The 25,017-nt window shown below is 33.3% G+C and overlaps 2 protein-coding genes across 2 annotated transcripts in view; one reads left to right on the top strand and one right to left on the bottom strand.

The window, feature by feature from the left end:
* The window catches only part of amrt (TM2 domain-containing protein 2 amaretto), a 63,911-nt gene extending 48,531 nt beyond the window's left edge, over window positions 1–15,380 (bottom strand). Inside the window, exon 1 of the mRNA XM_089087569.1 lies at window positions 15,215–15,380. Within this exon, the coding sequence (XP_088943695.1) occupies window positions 15,215–15,360 (146 nt within the window). The 5' untranslated portion in view covers window positions 15,361–15,380. The remainder of the gene's footprint in view (window positions 1–15,214) is intronic.
* A 103-nt stretch (window positions 15,381–15,483) lies between these two features.
* Window positions 15,484–25,017, top strand: part of LOC148953206 (post-GPI attachment to proteins factor 2-like) — a 43,471-nt gene continuing 33,937 nt past the window's right edge. Inside the window, exons 1-2 of the mRNA XM_089087570.1 lie at window positions 15,484–15,731; window positions 24,385–24,515. Coding sequence (XP_088943696.1) covers window positions 15,546–15,731; window positions 24,385–24,515 — 317 coding nt within the window. The 5' untranslated portion in view covers window positions 15,484–15,545. The remainder of the gene's footprint in view (window positions 15,732–24,384; window positions 24,516–25,017) is intronic.

The raw sequence follows: 25,017 nt of genomic DNA on the forward strand, positions 1-25,017 counted from the left end.
AAGGCCAGAAATGGTGAAATATGCTGTCTTCCTCTTATTTTTACAGTGCCAAAGAAGGACGGCTATTCAAGATTAATTTTAAATCTTAAAAATTATAATAGATATGTTAAATATCATCATTTTAAAATAGAAAGCATTCAATTTGCTGTTTTATTATTGACCACATATTATATGGATATTATATATGGATAGATTGTTATATGGCTTCAATTGACCTAATGGACTTATTATTTCTGCCCCATTCACTCTGATGATCAGATTTTGTTTTTGTTTTGCATTGAACCTTTGCTATATTTCTTACATATGCAGCCAAAGCGGCTTATCAACAGCTCCAAGAATTCTGACAAAGATAAGAAAACCTATATTTTCTCTTCTTCAAACAAAAGAGTATTTGTCAATTGTTTATTTGGACAAATCCCTACTCCTGGGAAGGTCAGTGACTGAGTGTCAAAATAATACATACAACACAAAAAACTTTTGTCAGATCTAGGGTTTGTAATTCATCCCAGAAATTTTTTTTTTCTATGCTAACAAATAGAATTTCTATGATTCATATTAAACTTACAATTTATGCACATTTTTCTTCCAGATAGAAAAATTAAAAAAAAATTCAGGATTTGGTTAGCCTACTAAGTTGCTATCTAAGAGTTCCACCACCATTCAAAAATTGGCTGAAACACTAGGAATTCTTGTTTCACCTTTCTCAACAGCAAAATTAGGCCCTCTGTTTTACCAATTAATTAAAAAACAACTTTCCGAAAAATAAGTTTTTCAAAGAAAAGTAAAGGCCATTTTAAACTTAAACACAGCAGCTACAAATACCTATTAAAATTCAAACTCAAAAAGACCAGAAATTACTCTTAAAGAATAAATGAAACCCAAAACGAACAGAAATTAAATAAACAATCATAGCAAAAAAAACATACAACAAGTAATAATATAAATGAATAAATAGATCTTAAAGCGAGTAATGCTTAGATTGAATACGAAAATCAAGCTTAAAACGAAAAAAATAGTTTGCTATTGAAGTACAAATAGAACTTAAAACGAACAGAAATTAAACAAACAATCAATGCAAACATGCATGCAATAGATATTAATGTTAATGAATAAATAAATCTTAAAACGAGTGAAACTTAAATTGAATATGGAAATCTAGCTCGAAACGAACAAAAATCACTACAAACAAGAGTTTGGGTAAAGCCTCCTTCTCTCACTGTAAAAGTCTAAAACCTGCTGCGTCATTGGCACTTTACTGAAAACTATATAAGATAAGATAAGATTTATTGCTGAAAAATGGCTATCACAAGCCCAAAAGGGCCGAATTTGCACTTTAGCGTAAAATACAGCGAAAGAAGAACAACAAAAACAAACCACCAAACAACAACAGAAAATTATAGAAGGGTCAATGTCAAATACGTAAAACGTTAAAAACAAAAACAAAATAAACTCATAAAATTAGAAGGCCAATGTCAAGTCAGCAAAAATGCCCCCCCCCCCCAAAAAAACTCGTAAATTAATATGCGTCTTGAACAGTCTTGGAAAGTATAAACAACATTTACTGAAAACCAATTTTAAAACAAAAAATTTCTTTGGTACTTAATATTGAAAATTAACATTAAAATTATAGTAAAATTTTGAACTGATGAGCTTTCAGCAATTAATACCGTTATACATAAAATATACAGTTCAATTTATTAGTTCTTTCTAAAGTTGTTCAAAACGAATATATTTTCACTACAAACAAGAGTTTGGATACTGCCCCCTTCCTTAAATGTAAATAAAAACCAAAAGCCTACTGCGTCATTGACGCTTAACTGAAAAGGAATTATATTACAAATATTTTCTTTTCCAGTTCATATAGCATTGAAAATAAAAATTAAATTACAGTGAAATAGATTCTTGAACTGATGGATCTTTCAACAATTAGTATCATTATACATCAAATATTCAAAATGATGCTGTTTATACTTTCCAAGACTGTTCAAGACACATATAGTTTTCAGTAAAGCGCCAATGACTCAGTAGGTTTTAGACTTTTACATTGAGAGAAGGAGGCGATACCCAAACTCTTGTTTGTAGTGATTTTTTTCTGTTTCAAGCTTGATTTGCATATTCAGTTTAAGATTCACTCATTTTAAGATTTATTTATTCATTTACATTAATATCTATTGCATGTTTGTTTTCATTGATTGTTTATTTAATTTCTGTTCAATTTTAAGTTTCATTTATACTTCAACAGTAAATTAATTTTTTTCGTTTTAAGCTTGATTTTCATATTCAATCTAAGCATTACTCGCTTTAAGATCTATTTATTTATTTATATTATCATTTATTGTATGTTTTTGTTATGATTGTTTATTTAATGTCTGTTCGTTTTGGGTTTCATCTATTCTTTAAAAGTAATTTCTGGTCGTTTTGAGTTTGAATTTTAACAGGTATTTCTATCTGCTGAGCTTAAGTTTAAAATGGCCTTACTTTTCTTTGAAAAACTTATTTTTCGGAAAGTTTCTTTTTTTAATTAATTTTTGTTCGTTTTTTAATTCAAAATGTTTCATTTTTTAAAAAATTTTTCATTTCGAAATCAAACTAAAAAAAAAAAAAAATGTTCACCAAAGTATCAAAAACTAGCACCAAAGTAAAAATATCAAAATGAAAAATGGGAATTTGTCGACCTTGGAGTTTTCATTATTTGATGTTTGGAATATTTTTAACAAAATGGCTATCTCACATTTTTATCAGATGGGTTTGGGGAAAAAGTGCGTGGGGGGGGGGGCTAATTGTCCTTCGGTCTCTTTTGACTCTTTAAAAGTGAACTAGAACTTTCTATTTTCAATCTAATGACCCCTCCCTGAAGTTTATACGAGCATCCCTTCTATAAGAACCATATAGACCCCCAGAGTATAACTTGCAACGCCTGTCCCTAGGCCCTGGGGGGTTGTGTCAACCCCGGAGTTTTAATATCAAATGTTTGAACTATTTTTAACAAAATGGTCACCCCAAATTTTTATCGGACGGGTTTATCCATCGGATAAACCCAAAGGCGTGGAGGGCGGGAGGGGCTAGTTGCCCTCCAATTTTTTTACTCTGAGAAAATGAACTAGAACTTTTAACCCCATTCAAATGAGCCCTCTCTGAATTTTATACGAGCATCCCTTTCATAAGGACCATATACAGCCCCAATACATGGCTTACAATGCCTGCCCCCCAGGCCCTGAGGGGTTGTGTTGACACCGGAGTTTTACAATCTGACCTTTGAAATATTAAAAAAAAATGGCTGTTTCAGAATTTTTATCTGATGGGTGTGGGGAAAAAAGGGTGTTGGGGGGTTAGTTGCCCTCGGATATCTTTTGACTCTTAAAAAATGAACTAGAACTTTCAATTTCCAATAAAATGAGCCCTCTCTGAAGTTCATACGATTATTCCTTTCATAAGAACCATATACAACCCCAGGACAACACCTATCCCTGGGCCCTAGAGGATTGTGTTGACACCAGAGTTTTTGTTATCTAATTTTCGAACAATTTTCAAAAAACTGAGTAGCACAAAATTTGTATCAGATGGGTTTGGGGCAAAAAGAGCGTGGAGGAGGGACTCAAATCTCTTGAGTCTTAAAAAGTGAACTAGAACTTTCAATTTCCAATCAAATGAGCCCTCTATGTTTATACGAGCATCCCTTTCATAAGAACCATATATGCCTTTAGGGCATAACTTAGAATGCCTTTCCCTGGGCCCTGAGGGGTTGTATTGGCACTGGAATTTTTTTTATCCGACCTTTGAACTATTTTTAAAAAAATTTCTATCTTAAAATTTTCATCAGATTGGTTTGGAAAAGAGGGCGTGGGGGGGGGGGCGAGCTGCCCTCTGATCTCCTTTGACTACTAAAAAGTGAGCTCAAAATTTTAATTTCCAGTCAAATAAGCCCTCTCTGAAGTTTATATGAGCATCCCTTTCATAAGAACCATATTTGCCCCAGGGCATAACTTACAAAACCTGCCCCCAGGTTCTGGGGGGGGGGGGGGTTGTGTTGACACCTGAGTTTTTGCTACCTGACTTTTGAACAAGTTTTAGCTTAATGGCTATATCAAAATTTGTATAGGATGCATTCGGGGAAAAAGGGGCGGTGGGGGGCTTGTTGCCCTCCAATCTTTTTTGACTCTCAAAAACTGAACTAGATTTTTCAATTTCAAATCAAATGAGCCCTCTCTGAAGTTTTTACGAGCATCCCTTCCATAAGAACCATATATTCCCCCAGGGCATAACTCGCAACACCTGCCTTCAGGCCCTGGGGGGCAGCGTCCGCCCCGGAGTTTTCGTTACGGTCTTTGAACTACTTTTAGAAAAATTATTATCTCAAAGTTCTTATTGGATGGGTTTGAGAAAAAAAGGGCGTGGAGGGGGAGGGGGGTAGTTGCCGTACAATTTTTGACGCTTTCAAAATCAACTTGAAAATTCAATTTCCAATCAAATGAACTCTCTCTGTATTTTATGACAGTATTCCCACCATAAGAATGATATATGTCCCTAGGGCATAACTTATAACCCTTGCCTTGAAGACTGTGGTCGGAGTGTCCTTCTCAAAGATATAATTTGCAGAACTTTCAACTGTTGAACAAAATGGCTATCTCAAAATTTTGATTGGATATGTTTGGGGAAATGGTGGGCGTGGAAGAGGTGTTAGTTGCCTTCCAATCACTTTCGACTAATAAAAAGGGCACTAGCCATTTAAATTTCCCAGCAAATGATCCCTTTTTGAAGTTTCTACAACAACACTTTCTATAAAAACCATATATGCCCCCAGGGCATAACGTACAACCCTTGACCTTAGGGCTGTGGGGGGGGGGTTGTCATCCTCAAAGACCTAATTTCCTGTATTTTCAACTATGTTGAACAAAATGGCTATCTCAAAATTTTGATTGGATGTGTTTAGGGAAAAAGTGGGTGTGAGAGGGGGTTTAGTTGCCCTTCAACTACTTTCGACTATTAAAAAGGGCACTAGCCCTTTCAATTTCCAATCAATTGAGTCCTTTTTGAAGTTCCTACAACAAAGCTTTCTACAAAAACCTTATATACCCTCAGTGCATAATTTACAACCTGTGCCCTGAGGGCTGTGGGGGGAGTTCCTTTCTCAAAAACATAATCTCTATCTGGAAATCAATTATGTAGAACAAAATGGCTATCTCAAAAATTTGATTGGATGTGTTTGGGGAAATGGTGGGCGTGGAAGGGGTGTTAGTTCCAATCACTTTTGAACCTCAGAAAGGACGCTAAAGCTCTCGATTTCCAATCGAATGAACCCCCTTTGAACTTTATACGACAATCCCTTCCATATGAAGTGCCTCTGGGGAAAAAAATAAATAAATATTAAAACATTGGAGCCATATGGTCTTTACTATAGGCAACGCTATAGCATTGCCTCTGAAAAGACAGAGTGTTTGAAAACATCAGAATTAAAAGAGTGCATTGTGATTTTTTCAGCCAAGTTGAATAATTGGAGGATCTAAATCTAAGTTATGCAATTATAAGATTTGGCAGCAAATTTTGCAGGGTAAAGTGTTATCTCTGCAGAACATATTACTGGATTTGCTAACATTGCTCATAAAGAATCAAGACAATTTTATGTTGAAAAGGAATGGAAAACTGATCATGCAACTTTTAACATTTTGGTAGGAAATAATTTCTTAGACCACGCTGCTTTTCCATTTGCAAAAAATTAAACAAGAAAAACGGGTTTTAATTTCTATAAAGCAGTGAATACAAACACTTAATAATACTCCGAATATTTCGCCCCACATCCGGGAGCCTTTCTCAACTGAAAAAAACAAAAAAAAAATTTCTTACATCAACATAAAAAACATACTAAACAAACAAAAGAAAAAATATAAATAAATAGGAAAAGAAAACTCACATATTAAATAAACAATTCCATTCACTGGCGTATAAACAAAATCTAATGTTTATATTGATTGGAACACGCCTTCTCACAGTATATAAATGGAAATCTATCAAAAAATGAAAATATATTTATACTTAAACTAAAACAATAAAGGTCAGCTAACCCCAGGCCCATAACCCCTAAAAAGATCTCACAAGTTCATCATCCAATGTTTGAATTATAAATTGAACAGATTCGTTTGCTTGCAAGCTTAGCTGCAGTTCGTTTACCTTTCCCAGCATTTAGCCCAGTCTGACCTTTGTCCGCAATGTCATCTTTCGTATCCGAACTATTATTAAAAATAGTACTGGTTGAAAATTTTACCTGCTTTTTAATTAAACTATTATAAATCGAATTGATCCTAAAATCCCTTTCATCTCTATTGATGCTAATACCTCCGTATATTATCTTTTTTACTTCTATAATTTCCTTGAAGCTTTGTAAAAGTCATACTGACGTATCTACTATTTGTGTTTGATCAAATAAAATACTGTGATGAGAAAATTTATAAAGATGTTCTGCAACAGCTGATTCAAACGTTTCTGGTGTTTTGTTTTGTTTTAGAGCTTAATCTATGGCATTCTTGTGTTGCTGTAGCCTATTTTTTAAAATCTGTTGTGTTATTCCCACATAAAATTTACCACAAGAGCATGGAATTTTGCATACTCCCTTTCGCATATTTATCGGTACCTTGTTTTTCCCCTTATTTAGCAAGGAGCTTAAAGTTTGTCCTGATTCCAAAGCCGTTTTTATATTAGGTATTTTTAGTTCTCATCTTAATTTTTGCGACAATATTGGGATTAAAGGTAAAGTCATATAATTTGTTTCTTGATTTGACCCATCTTCTTCTAATATTTTTGGTTCCGTCAACTTTTTTCAATTAGTTGAGAAATAATATTTTTCGGATAGCCATTACCTACTAGAATATCTTTAATAAAAACTAGTTAATTGCTTATGTATTCTGGTGAACCTTGTTTTAATACCCTATCAACTAATGAAATAACCACGCCCTTTATTATCTAGATCGAATGATTTGGTGCAAAAGACAAGTGACTGTTGTTATTAGTCAGCATACGCTAAATTGATGAAGCTAGTTCGTTATTATTTCTATGGATCAAAATATCTAGAAAATGTAACTTTTTCTCTGTTTCCTTTTTAATTGTAAAAATTATTTATCCTCCCAGATTATTTAAAAATTCGAAAAAAGCTTCAATTTGCGATACCCCGTAATTCAAAATGACTAAAACATTATCCATATATCTGCCCCAAAATTTAGGTTTTAAAAAATATGTTTCTATAGCTAAATTTTTTACATACTCTACATAAATATTTGCTAACAACGGACTTAAAGGCCCTCCCATTGCCAATCCCCTACTTTGATGGTAAAAATTATCTCTAAACGTGAAGTAATTAGTATACCTGCTAGTTATTCTGACTAAATTTAATATAGTTTCCAGTTCAATTCCCAAAGATAATTCTTCTATCTCATTTTTACGTTCCTCAAGTTTTTGGATAAAATACTAAACGATTTATCGAAAGGAATATACATATACATTGATTTTATATCAAAACTGAACAATCTAGATTCTTCTGATATTTCTACACTTATAAGTTTATCTTTTAAAAATTCCGAGTTTTTTACACACGAATCTTGGAGATATAATAAAGTTTTAAGTGTCATTGCTGCCCATTTCTCTATTTTTACTGTCGGTGAATTGATTGTTGAAAAAATAGGTCTTAAAGGGATACCTGTTTTTATGTATTTTTGGCAAACCATATATTCTTGGGCTAACTGATCCACATGGAAAGAACATGTAATAAATCTGGGGTGTGATACTTCCATTTGCTTTAAGGTCTTCTAAATCTTTTCGTAATCTTTTAACATACAATTCTGTTGGGTCTGAGTTAAGTTTTTTATATGTTGAAGTAGCATTTAGAATTGTTTCTATTTTACTATCATAATCATCTTTTTCTAGAATTACTACTGTATTGCTCTTACCCGCTTTCGTTATTATTAGAGAATCATCTTTTTTTAAATCTTTTAAAACTTTAATATCTTTGTTCTTAACGTTTTCTTGATAACTACCGAATTTTTTTAAAATATTCACTACCCCTAGTCTTAACTCATCTACATTATTTATATCTTTTGGAAACTTATGAATACCTGTTTCAATCTTTGAAATAATTTCCTCGATCGGTACATTTTTAGGATTTAGTCCAAATTTTATACCTCTTTCAAGGATTTCCTTTTGTTCTTTGGTTAACTCCTTTTTGCTTAAATTAATCAACCCTAGGTCTGGGAAATGATTAGGCTTATACATTGATAGTTTTTGTTTTTGTTTTTCTTTTTTTCTTTATAACTGCACAAAATTTTGGTTTAGTCTTTCCCTAGATAATCTTAGAACATGCTCAAAAGAATTTTTGAAGATTGATATAATTTGTTGGAAATCATTTGTATTAAGAAAATTAAGAAAAACGTTTCCAGAGATCACAAGTTGTAAAAGAAATAGATTTTTAAAACATAGCCTTGGTGATTTTCTTAATACAAATGATTTCCAACAAATTATATCAATCTTCAAAAATTCGTTTGAACATGTTCTAAGATTATCTAGGGGAAAATTACGGCACACACTTTTGTAGTTACAAACGGACCCAGAAAAGCAAAAGCCATTAATATATAAGCCTAATTATTAACGAACTGCAGCTAAGCTTGCAAGCAAACGAATCTGTTCAATTTATAATTCAAACATTGGGTGATGAACTTGTGAGATCTATTTAGGGGTTATAGGCCGGGGGTTAGCTGACCTTTATTGTTTTAGTTTAAGTATAAATAAATTTTCATTTTTTGATAGATTTCCATTTATATACTGTGAGAAGGCGTGTTCCAATCAATATAAACAGTCGATTTTGTTTATACGCCAGTGAATGGAATTGTTTATTTAATATGTGAGTTTTCTTTTCCTATTTATTTATATTTTTTCTTTTGTTTGTTTAGTATGTTTTTTATGTTGATGCAAGAATTTTTTTTTTCTGTTGAGAAAGGCTCCCGGATGTGGGGCCGAAATATTCCGAGTATTTTTGTTTAATTAAGATTTGTATTCACTGCTTTATAGAAATTAAAACCCGTTTTTCTTGTTTAATTTTTTGTTTTGGTAGGACAATCACTAGTCAATGATTTATTTGCAAATAGATTGAATTTTCAAGTTAAACCCATTTGCATCTTGGAAATCAGTCTAGAGTGTTGTTTTATAGATGTCTTTGCAATGACTTGGGATTTCCATTTCTTTTATGCATTTCTTCAGCTATGTTTGCTTCTCAGAATTCTTTAGTAGATTGAAACAGACCATGGTACTGGCATTTTAGTTTACCCAAATTGGACTACAAGGATTTGGTGCCCCTTATTAAAGAAGCTTACAGTAGGATGTTATAAATTACTGCCAAATGACAAACTGATTTCATCTCTTCCTCAAAGCCCAACCCTTCACTATCCATTGTTCAAGACATTACAGCTAGTGGCTTCTATTGCATTTGGCAGGGATTTCACTACCAAGAATATTTACATCACACAGTCAATATTTTCATAGATAGATGGGGAGAGTCTACTAAGAAACAATACAGGGTTTATATTGAAAAGTAGACCAAATTTTGGCAGAAAAAGAGCTCAATCACTTGGAAACAACTTAACCAGAGACATTATGTTTTTTAACTAATCTGTTTCATCCAGGTATTTGATACAGTACTATTAATACAGCAATACCAAATCTTCATTTGGAAGAAAGTAGAATAGTAAGAAGGTTTATGAGAGGCATATTTACTAGAAAGCCTTCCTAAGTAGTTTAGTATTTGGGATATAGAATATGCATTTGATCTATTTCAATCACCATCCTGCAATATTGAAAATCTTCAACTTAAAGCATTAATACAAAAAATAACAGTTCTATTGGAATATGTTTTTTTAAGAACAACTTGAAAGGATTTTAAATTTGCAAGGAAAAAATGTGTTGGGTAATTACATTGAATCCAAGGTTTCTAAACATGGCAAGAGGTATATTTCTGGATGTGGACAAACAAGTGCTTTAAAATGAGCTACTACATAAGCTGGTTTGGAGTAATTCCCAAACTGACTATCTAACAACTGTAATTACCTTCTGATAAGAAACAATTAGTGTTTACTCTGAATTTTGTTAAGTAAGTAATACCTCATTAAAATGTTCCTATTTTACTGATGGAATTGAGTCTGTGTGGATTAAATTACACAATCACAGAACTTCAATTGTAGTGGGTGTTGTTTATAGAAGCCCCAGTGCTCCATGTGTTATGGACTCGGAATCAAATTTGACTGCCATGTTGCCTCATATGATGACCGATTTTTCCAGTTATGATCTTGTCCTTATGGGGGACTTTAACCTTCCTGAAATCCAATTAACTGATGGATCTGAGTATTGTGATAGATGTTATCCTTTTTTTTCTGCCCGTTCTCATAACTCCCTCTGTCAAACAATTTCACAGCCTACTTATTTCAGGAAGGTCAAGTCTCCAACATTCTTGATCTGGTTATACTCAGTAACCCTGACCTTCTTATTAAGAATATGATAACCACACCTGTTGGTAACAGTGTCAATGTTGTAATTATTTCAGAATTATATCTACCTACCATTCAGCCTTTCTCTAAGCAACAAATGTATGTAAACTACAAAATAGTGTCTGATAAACTTGCCAAAGTCAACTGAAAAATGCTTATTGCTGATGATGTCGATGATAGTTGATCAAATGTAAAAATAGAAATTTTAAATTTTGAAAAGTCATGCACCAAAACCTCTCAGGCAAAAAAGGATAAAACTTTACCTTTTTGACATTTAAAATTAGCAATGTAATCAATAGAAAACGCAGAGCATGGAACCATTATAGATAAAATAGGAACACAGAAAATTATCTAGTCTTCAAATCCTTTTATAATCAAACAACATAGTAAATAAAAGTATGGATAAGAAGATTCGTGGAAAAACTTGCAGAGGAAGTTAAGGTTAACCCTAAATCTTTCTGGCATTATGCCACTCAAAAATGTAGCAGCAGATGCACAATCCCGGATATCTTGCATGATAGCAAATCAGTTACTGATCCTGACCTGAAAGTTGAAATTTTCAGTCAGTATTTCTCTTCTGTTTTTTTTGTCCAACCCCAGTACTGTGTATCCTACACCACCCTTATATGATGTATCACATAATATGGAACCAATTCTGATTACAGATACTTTGGTTCTAAAGGAACTGACATCCCTCAAACTTAATAAATCTGCTGGCCCAGACGAAATTCACCCATGTATCCTACACAAATGTTGTACAGTCTTGTGTCAACCTCTTTCCCTGCTGTTCAAATTGTCATTAAATCTTTCTAGACTACCTCAGGATTAGAAAACTGCACATATTATTCCTGTATTTAAAAAAGGTTGAAAGGACCTTGCAGAAAATTATGAACCCATAAGCAGTTGCTCTGGTTCTTGAAAGAATAAGGAATTCTGCAGTTGTTAAACATCTTGAAGCAAATAATTTTTTTCACAGTTCACAACATAACTTTTGTTCTGGAAGATCTGTTGACACCAATCTCCTTGAATCATATGATCATATCACCAAATTGCTTGATATTGGGGTTCCTGCTGACATGATTCTGCTTGACTTTTCTAAAGCTTTTGATAAAGTGTGTCATAATTGACTTGCAATTAAATTGTATGCAGTTAAGCTTGAAGAGAAATCCCTGTTTTGGATCCTTGATTTTCTTTACTTGCAAAACCAATGTGTTCAGTTGTTTGATGACTCTGGAGATTGTATTCTTTCTTCCTCAACATATGTTCTGAGTGGAGTTCCTCAGGTAAGTGTCTTGGGTCCTACATTATTTAATATTTTCATCAATGATGCTCCTTCCATTATCAGTAGTAATTCAACTCTTTATGCAGATGACCTGAAGCTTCTTGGACCAGCTTTGTCCTGTGATGATCATGCCCTGCTACAAAATAATCTTCATCTGCTGGGTCACTGAGCTCAGGCCTGGCTTCTTGAATTCAATGTTGCCAAGTGCCATATCACTCACTTTGGCATACAGAATCCATGCCGCTCTTATTTTTTCTTAGGCCACCCACTCTCCTCTATTAATAATGAGCAAGATCTTGGTGTCACTATTGACAACAAATTAAAATTCAACACACATGCTAAGACATTTGCTGCTGGGGCTAGTTCAACCTTGGGTTTGATTAAGCATACCATCTTCACTTGTTCCTCTAAAGTCATCAGTCTTCTTTGTATGGGACTTGTGCATCCTAAGCTTGAAGTTGGAATGTCACTTGCCTCTCCATACTTTAAAAAAGATATAAAAGTTCTTGAAGATGTCCAGAGACATGCCACTAAAGTGATATCAGGCATGCAAGGGCTTTCCTATCCTGTAAGACTATCAAAGTTGAATCTCCCTACACTTATATACAAGAGAAATAAAGGGAATACCATCTCAGCCTTTAAGTTATTGAGGGTTAATTAACATTCTCCCAGCATTATTCCCTGTCGTTAGCACCAATTGAAGGACTAGAGGTCATCAACTGAAACTTGCCAAGCAGTCTACAACATCTAGAGTCCATACTCAATTCTTCTCTACATGTATTGTCAACAATTGGAACAAATTATCTAATGAAACTGTTACTGCTGAATCTGTTGATGTTTTTAAATGAAGGCTAGATGCTGAGTGGTCCTCTAAAGAGTATAAATTTAATTGGGATGCTATTGAAGATGGAGCAGCACCTGGTTACCAGTGAATCTTGCATACAATTAATCATCATTCCAGAGCTCTACAAGGAGAAATCCTTAGATTGCTCCTAGCTGTAATTTAAGGTATTTTAAGGTATTTGTTTGAATTTGGCAATCTACTTTTTGACTTATTTAAGAGTCTCTGTTTCAGTCTATTTACTTAGAGGTGGAATTCCATACCCAAGTGGCTAAAAAAGATAGTTTTTCTAAACTGAATATATGCAACAAGCTCTAACAAATGAAAGGAATTGAATTTTACAATGAATTAACTATTAATTGTTCTTCATTAAATAACAATAATTTCTTTGAAAGGTCTTCTTTGCCTAATGTCAGCAATCTATTTTTCAACTTATTTAGGTGCTTCTGTTCTATTCTATTTAATTAGACAAACGAAACTCAGAGAAGAGAGAAAGTAACAAAATGAAAAATAAAATCAAAAAGGGTGAAAAAACGAGGATTTTGTCAGCCAGCTAACCATGAAGAAGACAAAATATAAGCAAATATTTCGACAAGGACCTCCGCCAAGTCGTCCTCAGTGCTAAAAAAAAACAAAAAAGAGAACAAAAAAAAAACGAGAATCTAACCTTTCGAAGTTTCCTGTACAAAGACAGAATAGACACTGAATAAAAAACCAGGCAGGAATCAATGAAAATGAAATTTACCAAGATGATTGTGTAAGGATCTTTTGTCTTGCATTAATTTTGGCTGGTCTCTTCTCTGAGTTTCGTTTGTCATGTATAGCCAGTGTGGTCTAAGAATGTATTTAATTAGACACTGGATTTTGTGTGTTTTTTTTCTACAATTAGAAAGAGCTTCAACAATATGAAAGGAATTGAAATCAAAAATAAAATTAGATGGAAATTGTCTTTCATTAAATCAGGATGTTATATTTTGTATGATTAGTAAAAGCAGAGCAAATGCCCAGTATTTGTTACTTGCAAGGATTTCTTGCCTCCCTTCATTGGTCTATGAATTGTTTTCATTGGAGGTATTGGAAAGAAATATGTCAAGTGTCTTCCAATTTATTTATCTGTCCTTCCAGTAGTAGGTGACATAATAGCAACAATTGTCTGAGGCACATGCATGTAAACACTAGTATATTAAATAATCTATCAATATAGGTTAACATAAATTGTATTTATGACATATATTTCATATTAAATTTTGGTTAATATTTCAATGTTCACTTTATTGATTGACAAATAAAGCAAACATACTACTCAATGCCTTTTTTGTGCTCTTTAAGAACATAATAATTGCTTCTCTTGCAAGTTCAAATTTAAACCATTGAAAAAAAAAATTCTAGTTCTTTGGGTATAAAAATACTTAAAATGTAGTTTTTCAACTTACTATTTGATTATAAATCCATTTTTTTTAAAGTTCAATAATGCACAGGCATTGATTTATCACATTTAAGTTACATAAGAAATTCAAAACCGCTTCATTTTTCTATCTGCCATGTTGCTTCTGTCAGATTTGATATTTTTTTACAAATAGGTGAAATGGCAGTTTTTAAGCAGTCTAATAGAATAAGAGAAAAGATGGTGGATTTGTTTTGAATTTTGCTTATTCAACTCAATCTTGACAAATCAATGTTATAATTCACAATCAATAAATTTACAATGAAATAGTAAGTTTCAAACAAATGTTATAACCCATTTTCATATCCAAAAATATAAGCTAGAATGGAATTGTTATTTTCAAGGGTCCTAAAAAGGCTCAAAATTGAATTTTACAAGAAAAGCAATTATTATATTTAGAAAGAGCATAAAAAAGGCATCTAGTGGTATGTTCATTTTATTTGTAAATCAATAACATGAACATCAAATTATTTACCAAAATTTCTTTTATATTTTGGGCATAAGCTAACTAAATGAGGCATTTCTAATGTCTATCTTTTACAGTGTCTTTTGATACATTATACATATCTGTTTTTGTACTGGATATTAAAGTAAATGTTTTGGGTATTTTGGGCATTGAGGTAAAGTAGGCTATTGATGCCTTGCAGACCAGCATCCAGAGGGTTTGTCCTTATTATTGTCAAGTATGATTTACAGCAATATCTCTTTAGGTAAAGTTCTACTAAATCATATTATTGAGTTGGGACTAAAGTGAATAGGCCTACTCCATTTAATGCCTTTATTTTATGTTGATTACAAATATAATAATCATTTCTATCAGAAATGAATTTCAGCCCCCCCCCCTATATAGTCCAAACCTACCCTACCCCGGAATGGGCATATATAGGGGGGGGGCTGAAATTCATTTCTGATAGAAATGATTATTATATTTGTAATCAGCATAAAAAAAGGCATCAAACGGTGTATTCACTTTTTTCCTAACTCAATAATATGATTTGGTAGAGCTTTACCTCTCTTTAATTAGGCAAAACCTTAGGCTTTTTTATGAGAGTAAGGGGGAGTATGTCATTGAATTTCGAAGTTCATGCTTACTACAAAGATAAAGTGGAAATAATAAAGTGCAAACTTACAAAAAATTACAATTCACCAGTGGTCCACGTGGGTCATAAGTCTCTGAACAAGAAGATTGGCTGCATGATACTTCAAACGCAGCATTAACACAAGGGGTAATCAATGTATGCAGGAAGATTCCAATTCCAGAATAGAACAAGAGCATTTCTGATATTTTGAAGTTGCTGCCATATATTTGCTTATTTTGGTGCTGCCGACAAGAAGGAAGTCGGCGATGAAGCTATTAAAAATGAAGAAAGTCGGCAACTACGTAAAGAGGAGTCCGCCATATTTCGAAAATAAACAGCATGTTTAACTTTCCCAAAAGGAAACTCGTTTTTCACAAATGAAATGAAAAGTCTCCTAGAAGAGGGGGAGGGAGGAGATGGAAGTGATTTTGTCTTTCGAAATAGAATAAGGCTTTCTTTTCGTCATGCTGCAATAGCTACACTTTCTTTACCCTTCTTAAGTTTTTCATTTTGCATCATCTGGTCCCTTTTGTTCAGTTTCAGACAAACTACTGCTACTCATTGTGGTGTAAGTTTTTTCAAATTATTATGATAAATTTGAATTTTACAGCATAATTTAGTGGCAAGTCTGCAGTTTACAACATAGGCCTAATTTAGCTAGCCTAGGATTAAAGATGATGCATAACCTGATGTCTTTTCTTAGCCTAGGCCCTAGGGTAAATGTTTATCAAATCATATTATTGACTTACAAATAAAGTGAATATACCACTCAACGCCTTTATTATGCTCTTTACAAATATAATAATCATTTTTGTCAGAAATGAATTTTAGCCCCCACCCCTATATATACCACTTCAGGGTATATATTTGCACACTATGGGGTGGGGTAAAGTTTAAACTTACCTCTCATTTACATAAGAAGTAAAATTTACCCCCACTCTCCAATTGTGCAAATATATAGCCTACCCTGAATTGGTATATATAGGGGTTGGGGTAAAATTCATTTCCAACCAAAATGATTATTATATTCGTAAAGAGCATAAAAAAAGGCATCAAGTAGTGTGTTTACTTTATTCATAAGTCAACAGGCTAATATGATTTGGTAAAATTTACTGGCCCTAGACCTATGCACTTTCATAGGTCCTAGTTCTATTATTTTTTTCTGGGGCAAATTCCATTTTGAGCTCTTATGAGGTCCCAAAATGTAAAACAGTCCATAACAACCAAAATTAGGACTCCATCTTTTGACTATTAGAAAAAATAACTTTTTAAGCTTATATAGAATGGTACTATCCAATCTTCTTATAACTAAAAACGGTAAAATTCTACTTTAGCTACTTCTGACTATCTTGGAAAGGGGATATGTTAGGAAAATGAAACATTCAGGGACAAGTCTACAGGCTAAAGTATGCCTTGGGAAGTTACTTAGAAGTAGCTACCTTCACTCCTTTTCACTCTAGAGGGTCCTGACCTTTGATGGCCTTCAAAATCTGTGAGTTATAGAAGTGAAATCTTGCAAAATAGATCTTCTGCTTAAATGAAGTACAACAAAATTGTTTTTAGCTTCAAAACTTTGCCCAATCCCAATTTACAAGGTTTTAAAGATATTCAAATACATTTCCTAAATTTTGGAAATAAAACTTTGATATGGCTTAAAATTCTCCTCAAATAACTGAAATTGCATTTTCAGAGCTAAAGCCAGAGAAAAAGAAACTGATAACTGAAAATTAAGGTAAAATGTTGTTTTGTCAAAATTTCAATGGGTATAGACCTGTCATGTAGGCAAATTTCAGAACCCTCTAGAGGGAGAAGGACTGAAGGTAGGTAATTCAAAATACCTTCCCAGGACCTACTTTGGCCTGTAGACCTGTCCCTGAAAGTTTCATTTTCCTAACCTTACCCCATTCCAAGATAGCCAAAAGTGGCTAAAGTATAATTTTACCATAACTTCTCCCCAACAACACTTAAATTTGTCAACTAGTTGACAATAAATGTTGCCCCAGTAAAACTTTCATTTTCCAACTAGTTAACTAATACCTTCTCCCCAGAAAAAACTTAGTTTTTCCAGCTAGTTGACTAGGCAAATCTTTGGCAATTTGTCATCCCTCATCTGCAGAATTTGCTGTAGCCATCTCAACCTTCTTTCATTATAGCCCTAGAAAGCAGGATTGAACCACATTTTTGTACAGCCTACTGTTTGAAATATAGTCAGTCAGCCAGGTACCCAGAACAATCTTTAGGCAATTTCTATGGAAAACATCTAGCAAATTTAGGTTTGTATATATTAATGGGATCATCAGGGAGGGAGGGTTGCTTTGTTGTCAGGATAACAACTAATATATTGAAAAAGAGCTTGAAATAAGAACATTATTGTTCTTAGTTTATTAGCCTATCATGTTTTTTGAGAAGTGCTGCTAAATTGAAAATTTACCATTATTTGGGAATTTGACTAATTTACCCTTTTATTCTTAGAGATGTGTGCACTCACAATTTCAAGTAGCCCAGCCTATAATAAATAGGCCAGGGTGAAAGCCTATTGAAAAAGGGGATTCTACCCTTTGACTATTGGAAAACATTACTTTATAAGCTTATATAGAATGTTACTATCCAATCTCCTTCTAACATCATTTTTATACAATCCTAAAAAGGGGCTTAGGCCTATCCCAGATTTCCCTCTTGTTCACTCGGACTATCTGTCTTGGCTTTTTCTACAATTAGCCATGTCTTGATGCCTTCTATTACTTGATTTTCAATTCAGGTGTTGCTGGAAACAAACATTGCTCCAGAAAATAATTCATTTTCCAACTAATTGACTAGTAACTTCTCCCCAGCAACATTTGATTTTGCCAACTAGCTGGAAACAAACCTTGCCCCAGAAAACAATTCACTTTCCAACTAGTTGACTAATAACTTCTCCCCAGCAAAACTTAATTTTTCCAACTAGTTGACTAATACTTCCCCCCAGCAACACTTAATTTTGCCAACTAGCTGGAAAAAAAACATTGTTCCAGAAAACAATTCATTTTCCAACTAGTTGACTAGTAACTTCTCTCCAGCAAAACTTAATTTTGCCTTGTAGCTGGAAACAAACATTGCTGCAGAAATCTATTCAGCTTCCAATTAGTTGACTAGTAACTTCTCCCCAGAAAAACTTAATTTTTCCAACTAGCTGACTAAGGAACTCGCCCCAGCAACACTTAAATTTGGCTACTAGCTGATAACAATTATTACCCCATCAAAACTTTTCCTTTTCCAACTAGTTGACTAATGGCTTTTCCCCAGAAACACTTAATTTTTCCAACTAGCTGGAAATAAACATTGCCCCAGAAAACAATTTATTTTCTAACTAGTTGACGAGTAACTTCTCCAGAAAACAATTCATTTTTGAACTAGTAACTTCTCCCCTCCCAGGAAGTTTCAATTTCCTTTAAATCTTTCTTATGACATCCTCTCACCCCAGACAAGGACAAGTTGCTTTTTTTTAGCCCTAGACAGTTGGCCAAAAAAGAAAACTTTTGGCAATTTGTCATCCTTTATCTGCAGAATGTGCCCTAGCCATCTCAACCTTTCTTTCATTATAGCCCTAGAGAGCAGGATTAAACCATATTTTTTGTACAGCCTACTGTTTGAATTATGGTCAGTCATCTGGGTACTCAGAACAATCTGTCGGCAATTTCTATGGAAAATATTTGGCAAATTGTCATCCACTTTTTGGAATTTTCTTTTAATTTTGTATATATTGATGGGATCATCAGGGAGGGAGGGTTGCTTTGTTGTCAAGATAACAACTAATATATTGAAAAAGAGCATGCAATAAGAACATGGTCATTTTTATTTTATTAGCCTACCATGTTTTTTGAGAAGTACAGCTAAACTGAAATTTTAACATATCTGGAAATTTGACTAATTTACCCTTCTATTCCTAGAGACATGTGCACTTACAGTTTCAAGTAGCCCAGCTTATAATAAATAGGCCAGGGTGAAAGCCTATTGAAAAAATAAAGTTTTGTTGAGGAGAAGTTACTAGTCAACTAGTTGGGAAATAAATTGTTTTCTGGGGCAATATTTGTTTCCTGCTAGTTGGCAAAATTAAGTATTGCTAGGGATAAATTATTAATCAACAAGTCAGAAAATGAATTGTTTTCTGGGACAATGTTTCTTTCCAGTTAGTTGGCAAAATTAAGTGTTGCTGGGGAGAAGTATTAGTCAACTGGTTGGAAAATAACAGTTTTGCCAGGGAAACATTTCTTGTCACCTAGTTGGCAAATATAGATTTGCCAAATATATCTATATGAGAAATATAGATATAGATTCTCCTATGGGGATGGGCAATATAAATATATCTATATAAGAAATATAGATATAGATTCTCTTATAGGGATGGGCAAAATTTTCCAGCTAGATGACAAAAATATTTTTAATTATAAGGAGATTGGATAGTACCATTTTATATAAGCTTATAAACTAAATTTTTCCAATAGTCAAAGAGTGGATATCCCTATACTTTACCGCCCCCTCCCCCTAATGTGCAAATATATATAGCCCAAATTTGTTTCTAAAGTATTATGTTTTAATATTACTTTGGTATATTTCATTAGGATTGAGTGTCAGAGATATATATCAAGAATATTAGGTAGGAGGTATTTCATACAAGTACCAGGGCAATTATTACTTTCTTTAGTCTTAATCATAAAATGTTATATAGAAAAAAATCTGCACAAGTTTTTAAAAAGAGCTAGAGACTCCTCAAAAATGCTGTCTGATTTCATGTGATGTCATTTTTGAGGGGTTTCAGGCTCTTTTTGAAGAAATCTACAAATTTGCTTTCTAAATAACATTTTACTATTATAATAGTAATAATATAATGCAAAACAAATAGGCCACAGGGCCTCTACAAAAATCTTCTGAATTGAAGAAAAATTGTAGGCACTTTCACCATAGTATTTGTCCAGTTCCTGCTTGAACAAGTTTATTATGACTAAGGAAAATATTAATTATCATTCCTGAATCAGATACAAATGGCAATTTTTTCTCACTTGCCAGTTTTGATCTTAGAAACATGATTTTAAATTTTTTTTTACTATGAGCTGTTTTGAGCCTTTTCAGGGCTCAAAATGGAATTTGCCCCTGAAGTGGTTATTAAATTATGAAATAGCATAAAGAAACATCAAGTGATATATTCACTTTATCCTAGCTAAATTATGTTATAAACTGCAATATTACATATTTTCCTTATTTTTAATAGTAAAATGTCATTTTGAACAAATTTGAAGGAATTTTTAAAAGAACCTGAAGCCTTTGAAAATGATGTCATTTTTTAGAGTTTCTAGCTCTATAAACATTTCTGCAAATTTGTTTTTAAAATAACATTTTACTATTAAGACTAAAGGATATAATAGTTACCAGTCCTGAATCAGCTACAAATGGCAATTCTTTCTCTCTGACCAGTTTCTTTTTAGAAACGTGTTTTTAGACTTGTAATTATGACAGACTGTTTTGAGCCCTTTAAGGGCTAAAAATGTAAATTCTTCCAGAAGCAATTACTGAATAATGAAAGAGCATAAAAAAGCATCAAGTAAAAACTGCAAATTTACCATTACTATAAATTTTTTCATAGGCTATAGACCATTTGGTAATCCTAGTATAATACAGAAACTGGATAAGAAAAGAGGTAGCTATACAGTTGTTTTATATATATTTTTGGGTAGAAAATGAACACACTACTCAATGCAGCTTCTATTGTTGATTCCAAATATATTAGCCCCATTTTTTGGCTTTCTCAAAGTGCTAAGATCTTACTTCTTTCTGCTCAGATTATAATTTGTGCCTCTATAAAGCATATTAGTTTAGTGATTGAACTCTTTTGAAGGAAACATTATCAAATTCTGTAAAAGAACTTTAAAAATTCTAATATACATAGTTAGGCTATATCATTTTTTAAAGTGCTTCACTCTACTTTACCCAGATACAAATGATCCATTTCCTGTCTAGTCCCTCTTGGAGCATTGGAATATGAAAGTCAACCTAAGCATGGAGAGGATAAAAAAAAAAAACAGTATCTACCCACATCATTAGATAATCAATATCTAAAGCTGAGAATGAGACAATGTTCAAAGCCATATAAAGGTCTATACAGATGGAGCTGTCAGAAACTGTCAGAAATGGACTCCATGTAGCAAAACGATTGCCAGATGGGCTTTTTGTCCCAACAACAGACTTTTGTACCATCATGGAACCCACCAAAGAAATCTATGGAATAAGTCATCCTGGCAATAAAGTTACCCTGCTCAGGGAATAAAAACGTTCTCTTGCTCTGCTGAAAACTATCCACAGAAAATCCAAAGCCACACAATTGGCTGAGTAGAGAAACATCTTGCAAGAAATAAAGCAAAAACATATGTACATGAAATTCTAACACATACCAAGCCTTGCTGGTATTAGAGACAACACAAAAGGGGATGTGATGGTAGCCCAAGTATTAAGTAAACCACATACTCATGGCAACTATCCTGCTACTATGCGGTTCTACTAAGAAGCTGCAACCCTCTTAAACAACTCCAATATCCCTATTCAAAGAATTGGAGAGGATGGTATTATATTTCAAAATAAAAGCTCTAATACTGAAGACTGACCAGTTAAATCGGAAACAGCCAGTAAACCCCAGTTGCACATTCTACCATAAAGCATTTGGAAATGTTCAGCATATCATCTTTGAATGCAACCAACCATACAACCAGCACAGCAAAAATCTGAAGATGTACACCTACTTGTTACCCAGACTCATCACCTTAAAGCCAAGAAAGACATCTGTAGCAAATCATCAATTACCTTGTAGCCATCTAGATTACCTGAAAACCTCCAAATGAAGGGCTGAAAGGAAGTCTGTTAGATGATATCCATGTAGGCCATGAAAAGATTGAAGAACAAGCAGGCAATCTTATCAGAGCCATTTTTACCACTGATCAGAGTAGAATGTTGCAATATCCATAATATCAATGGACAATCAACTTCCTCTGCCCATTGATGTATTAATAGGAACAATCTGTTGTTGATATCCACAATTTTAATGATTTAAGCAGAACTTTAAGCCACTTCGTTTTTTTTTTAAGTTAAGAAACATTTTACAGATTTTTAAAACTTTGTAAATAAGGGATTAGCAAATGGATGGGCCTCAAAAGACTTTGTTTGTGCTTTTTTTTTTTTACTGTCAATCTGTTTCTGAGATTTCTCACTTCTATAACACAGAATTTGCACTTGGTTGGGAAGGAGAGGATCTGGAAGCTTAAGAAATAATACAATCCAGGGCATAGTTTAAGTTCTGGGTCTCCTGAAAGACCCAGTACTGTTTTGTGCTGTAGGGCTATTTCTGGAAGTTTCACTCTTCTTATGATTGTTCAGGTTCATCAAAGGTTTAAAACAACAGAGAGAATGGGAAAAGAGATTGTTATCTTTATTCAAGAGCCAAAGAAGATAAAGGGAGGAATAAGTCTATTTAAAGATATTAGAAACATGGATAACTTACATAAGGTCATTAAATATAGTTGTCCTGGAGATTTTTACACTGTTTATAGTTATTTCAGGTGGCTTTGCACAAAGGAGGTAAGGGGAAATTTATGCTGAAATACTAGACATTGTTGGATTTATTTTTGTATTTGATAGATAAGTCTATCTATCAGCCATCCATGGGTCATTCCTAGGGCAGAACTATAGTCATAGAATTAAGGGATGAAAGATTGGATAGACTTTGGGTTGTTGCGTGATGGACAATGTTCACTGGACTTGTATGCAAAATCTGGGACTGAATTTGGTTGGATTAAAATACTGGTTACCTCAGCCACAGTTGTGAGTTTGGCAAGGGGGTTACTTTCCAAATCAAGTCAGATTCTTTCTATTTCATAAAACTCACAAAACTGGCAACATACTAAAACTTGTTCAATCATTTTTTTTTTTTTTTTTTTTTTTTTTTTTTTATCATGATACTAAAATATACTAACAGCAGCAGGACAAACAAAGTAAACATCTAAAATGCCACTTGCTGTTATTTTTACATTGTTATAGAAATTTCTAGAATAAATAAATCATCCACCAATCAGGGAAATCCTTACCAAGGCTACTAACTATTACCAGAAGCCTAATTGCATACATTACCAGGAGCTACCCTGGATAATAATGTAGTATACAGGAAATGGATTAGAGTATAAGTTTGTAAATATAACCTTTTGGAGCCTACCAGAAATGACAAAAGGAGCAATTTTTACTAAAAAACTATTTAGATAAAAACTCAATTTGAAAATTACATAGTAGTTTATTGATTAAAACATTATGGCCAACTAGATTCAAATGCTTGTTTTAGCTCTACAGAAATAAGGTGCCACCAAATATTTGTTTCCTGATGGCTATTTAGAATTGTGTCAATTAGGTGAACTAAATGGTATGTTGTCAGAGTTCTGTTTAGTTGGGCTATCAAGATGTTAGGATTCAATACCAGGTATAATTCTTTGCTTTTAGCCATTTATACAAAAAACTCTCTGAAAGCTTAGAAAAAGCAGAAGCCACAAAAATTAAACTTTAAAAAACTAAGAAGAACTACTCTTAGTTTTCTAAGCTGGGATGATAAATTCAATATTCAAGCAATCAGGGAACCTTTAATTTTGTTATACGTATCAAATAAAAGTCTTGATGAAAGTTTTCTTTTTCTTCTCTGGAAAATGAAGTTTAAAAACGCTTTTCGTAAAATTCTGGGATCTCACTATGAGCTATCTCAATATGTTTTGCATTAAAAATCTTCTAATGTCAAAGGTTGGGCATTTATAAAGAAGTGTGTTTGTGGGGCTTATTTTTGGCTCTTGCTAGTCCTGTCTGTAAGGTTTTAAGCTGGCTATGTGTAGAACCAATTTTGAAGGTGGCTTTGGCTCTCAGAGCCTAAAACTAGTATTTATAGGTATAATATGTTCTATCTTTAATAAAGTAATCTTTAATTACATTTTAAAAGTTATAAAGTTTTGTCTCTGTAATTACTTTAAAATTCAGAATACAATAAAGTTTACAATCTTGGCTGCAAAAGCATCCTATTCTTAAAGGAAAAAAGGAATATCTAATCTCTTACTTTGGAAAATTTAAACGTTTGTTCTCTGTAACTTTTCTATACCTTTCTGTCTCAGGTTATCAATAGGATAGGTTTCCCAAATTTAAATCTTTGTGCTAATGTATACCTTTCTTAGGTTGTCAATTATCTGCCCTCAATTTCAAGCGCCATTGGTCATAACCCCCAAAGCCATGTTTGGAAGTTAGGAATAGCATTACACACTGCTCCAAGATTGTTTGTGGCGTCTATCTACCTAGAACATTATAAGTAAGTTGTATCCCTATTGCATGTATCAGTAGTTGTTGTTAAACTGTAATTATTGAAAGATGAATGTGTGTTGCTGGGATTGCAAGTTTTAGACCTGATGATGTTTGTAAAATCACTGATATGTCACCTTTCAATGCCATCTTTATCAAACAGTTTGTGGTTGTAAGTAAAAAGCAACTTCTGCCAATACTGTAGTAACCAAAAATCTAGGTGACTAAAACTTTGATAGCAATTATCATAGGCAGCGCGCTAGTGCTGCCTAAATAAAGAATGATGTGGCCACAATGTGTTTTTTTTTTCTCCGACAGGCACTTCTATCAGTTGTCATAGAAACTTCTAAAAGGGCTCATTCGATTGGAAATTGGAGGGGCTTGTGCCCATTTTAATAGTGGAAAGTGATTGGAGGGCAACTAGCCCCCCCCAAGCCCATCATTCCCCCAAACACCACCAATCACAATTTTGAGATAGCCATTTCATTCAGCCTAATTGCTTTTTAGATAGA

The sequence above is a fragment of the Artemia sp. Qi Xiang Cuo genome, chromosome 4 (assembly GCF_049724085.1).
Source record: "Artemia sp. Qi Xiang Cuo chromosome 4, ASM4972408v1, whole genome shotgun sequence".
Classification (NCBI taxonomy): domain Eukaryota; kingdom Metazoa; phylum Arthropoda; class Branchiopoda; order Anostraca; family Artemiidae; genus Artemia; species Artemia sp. Qi Xiang Cuo.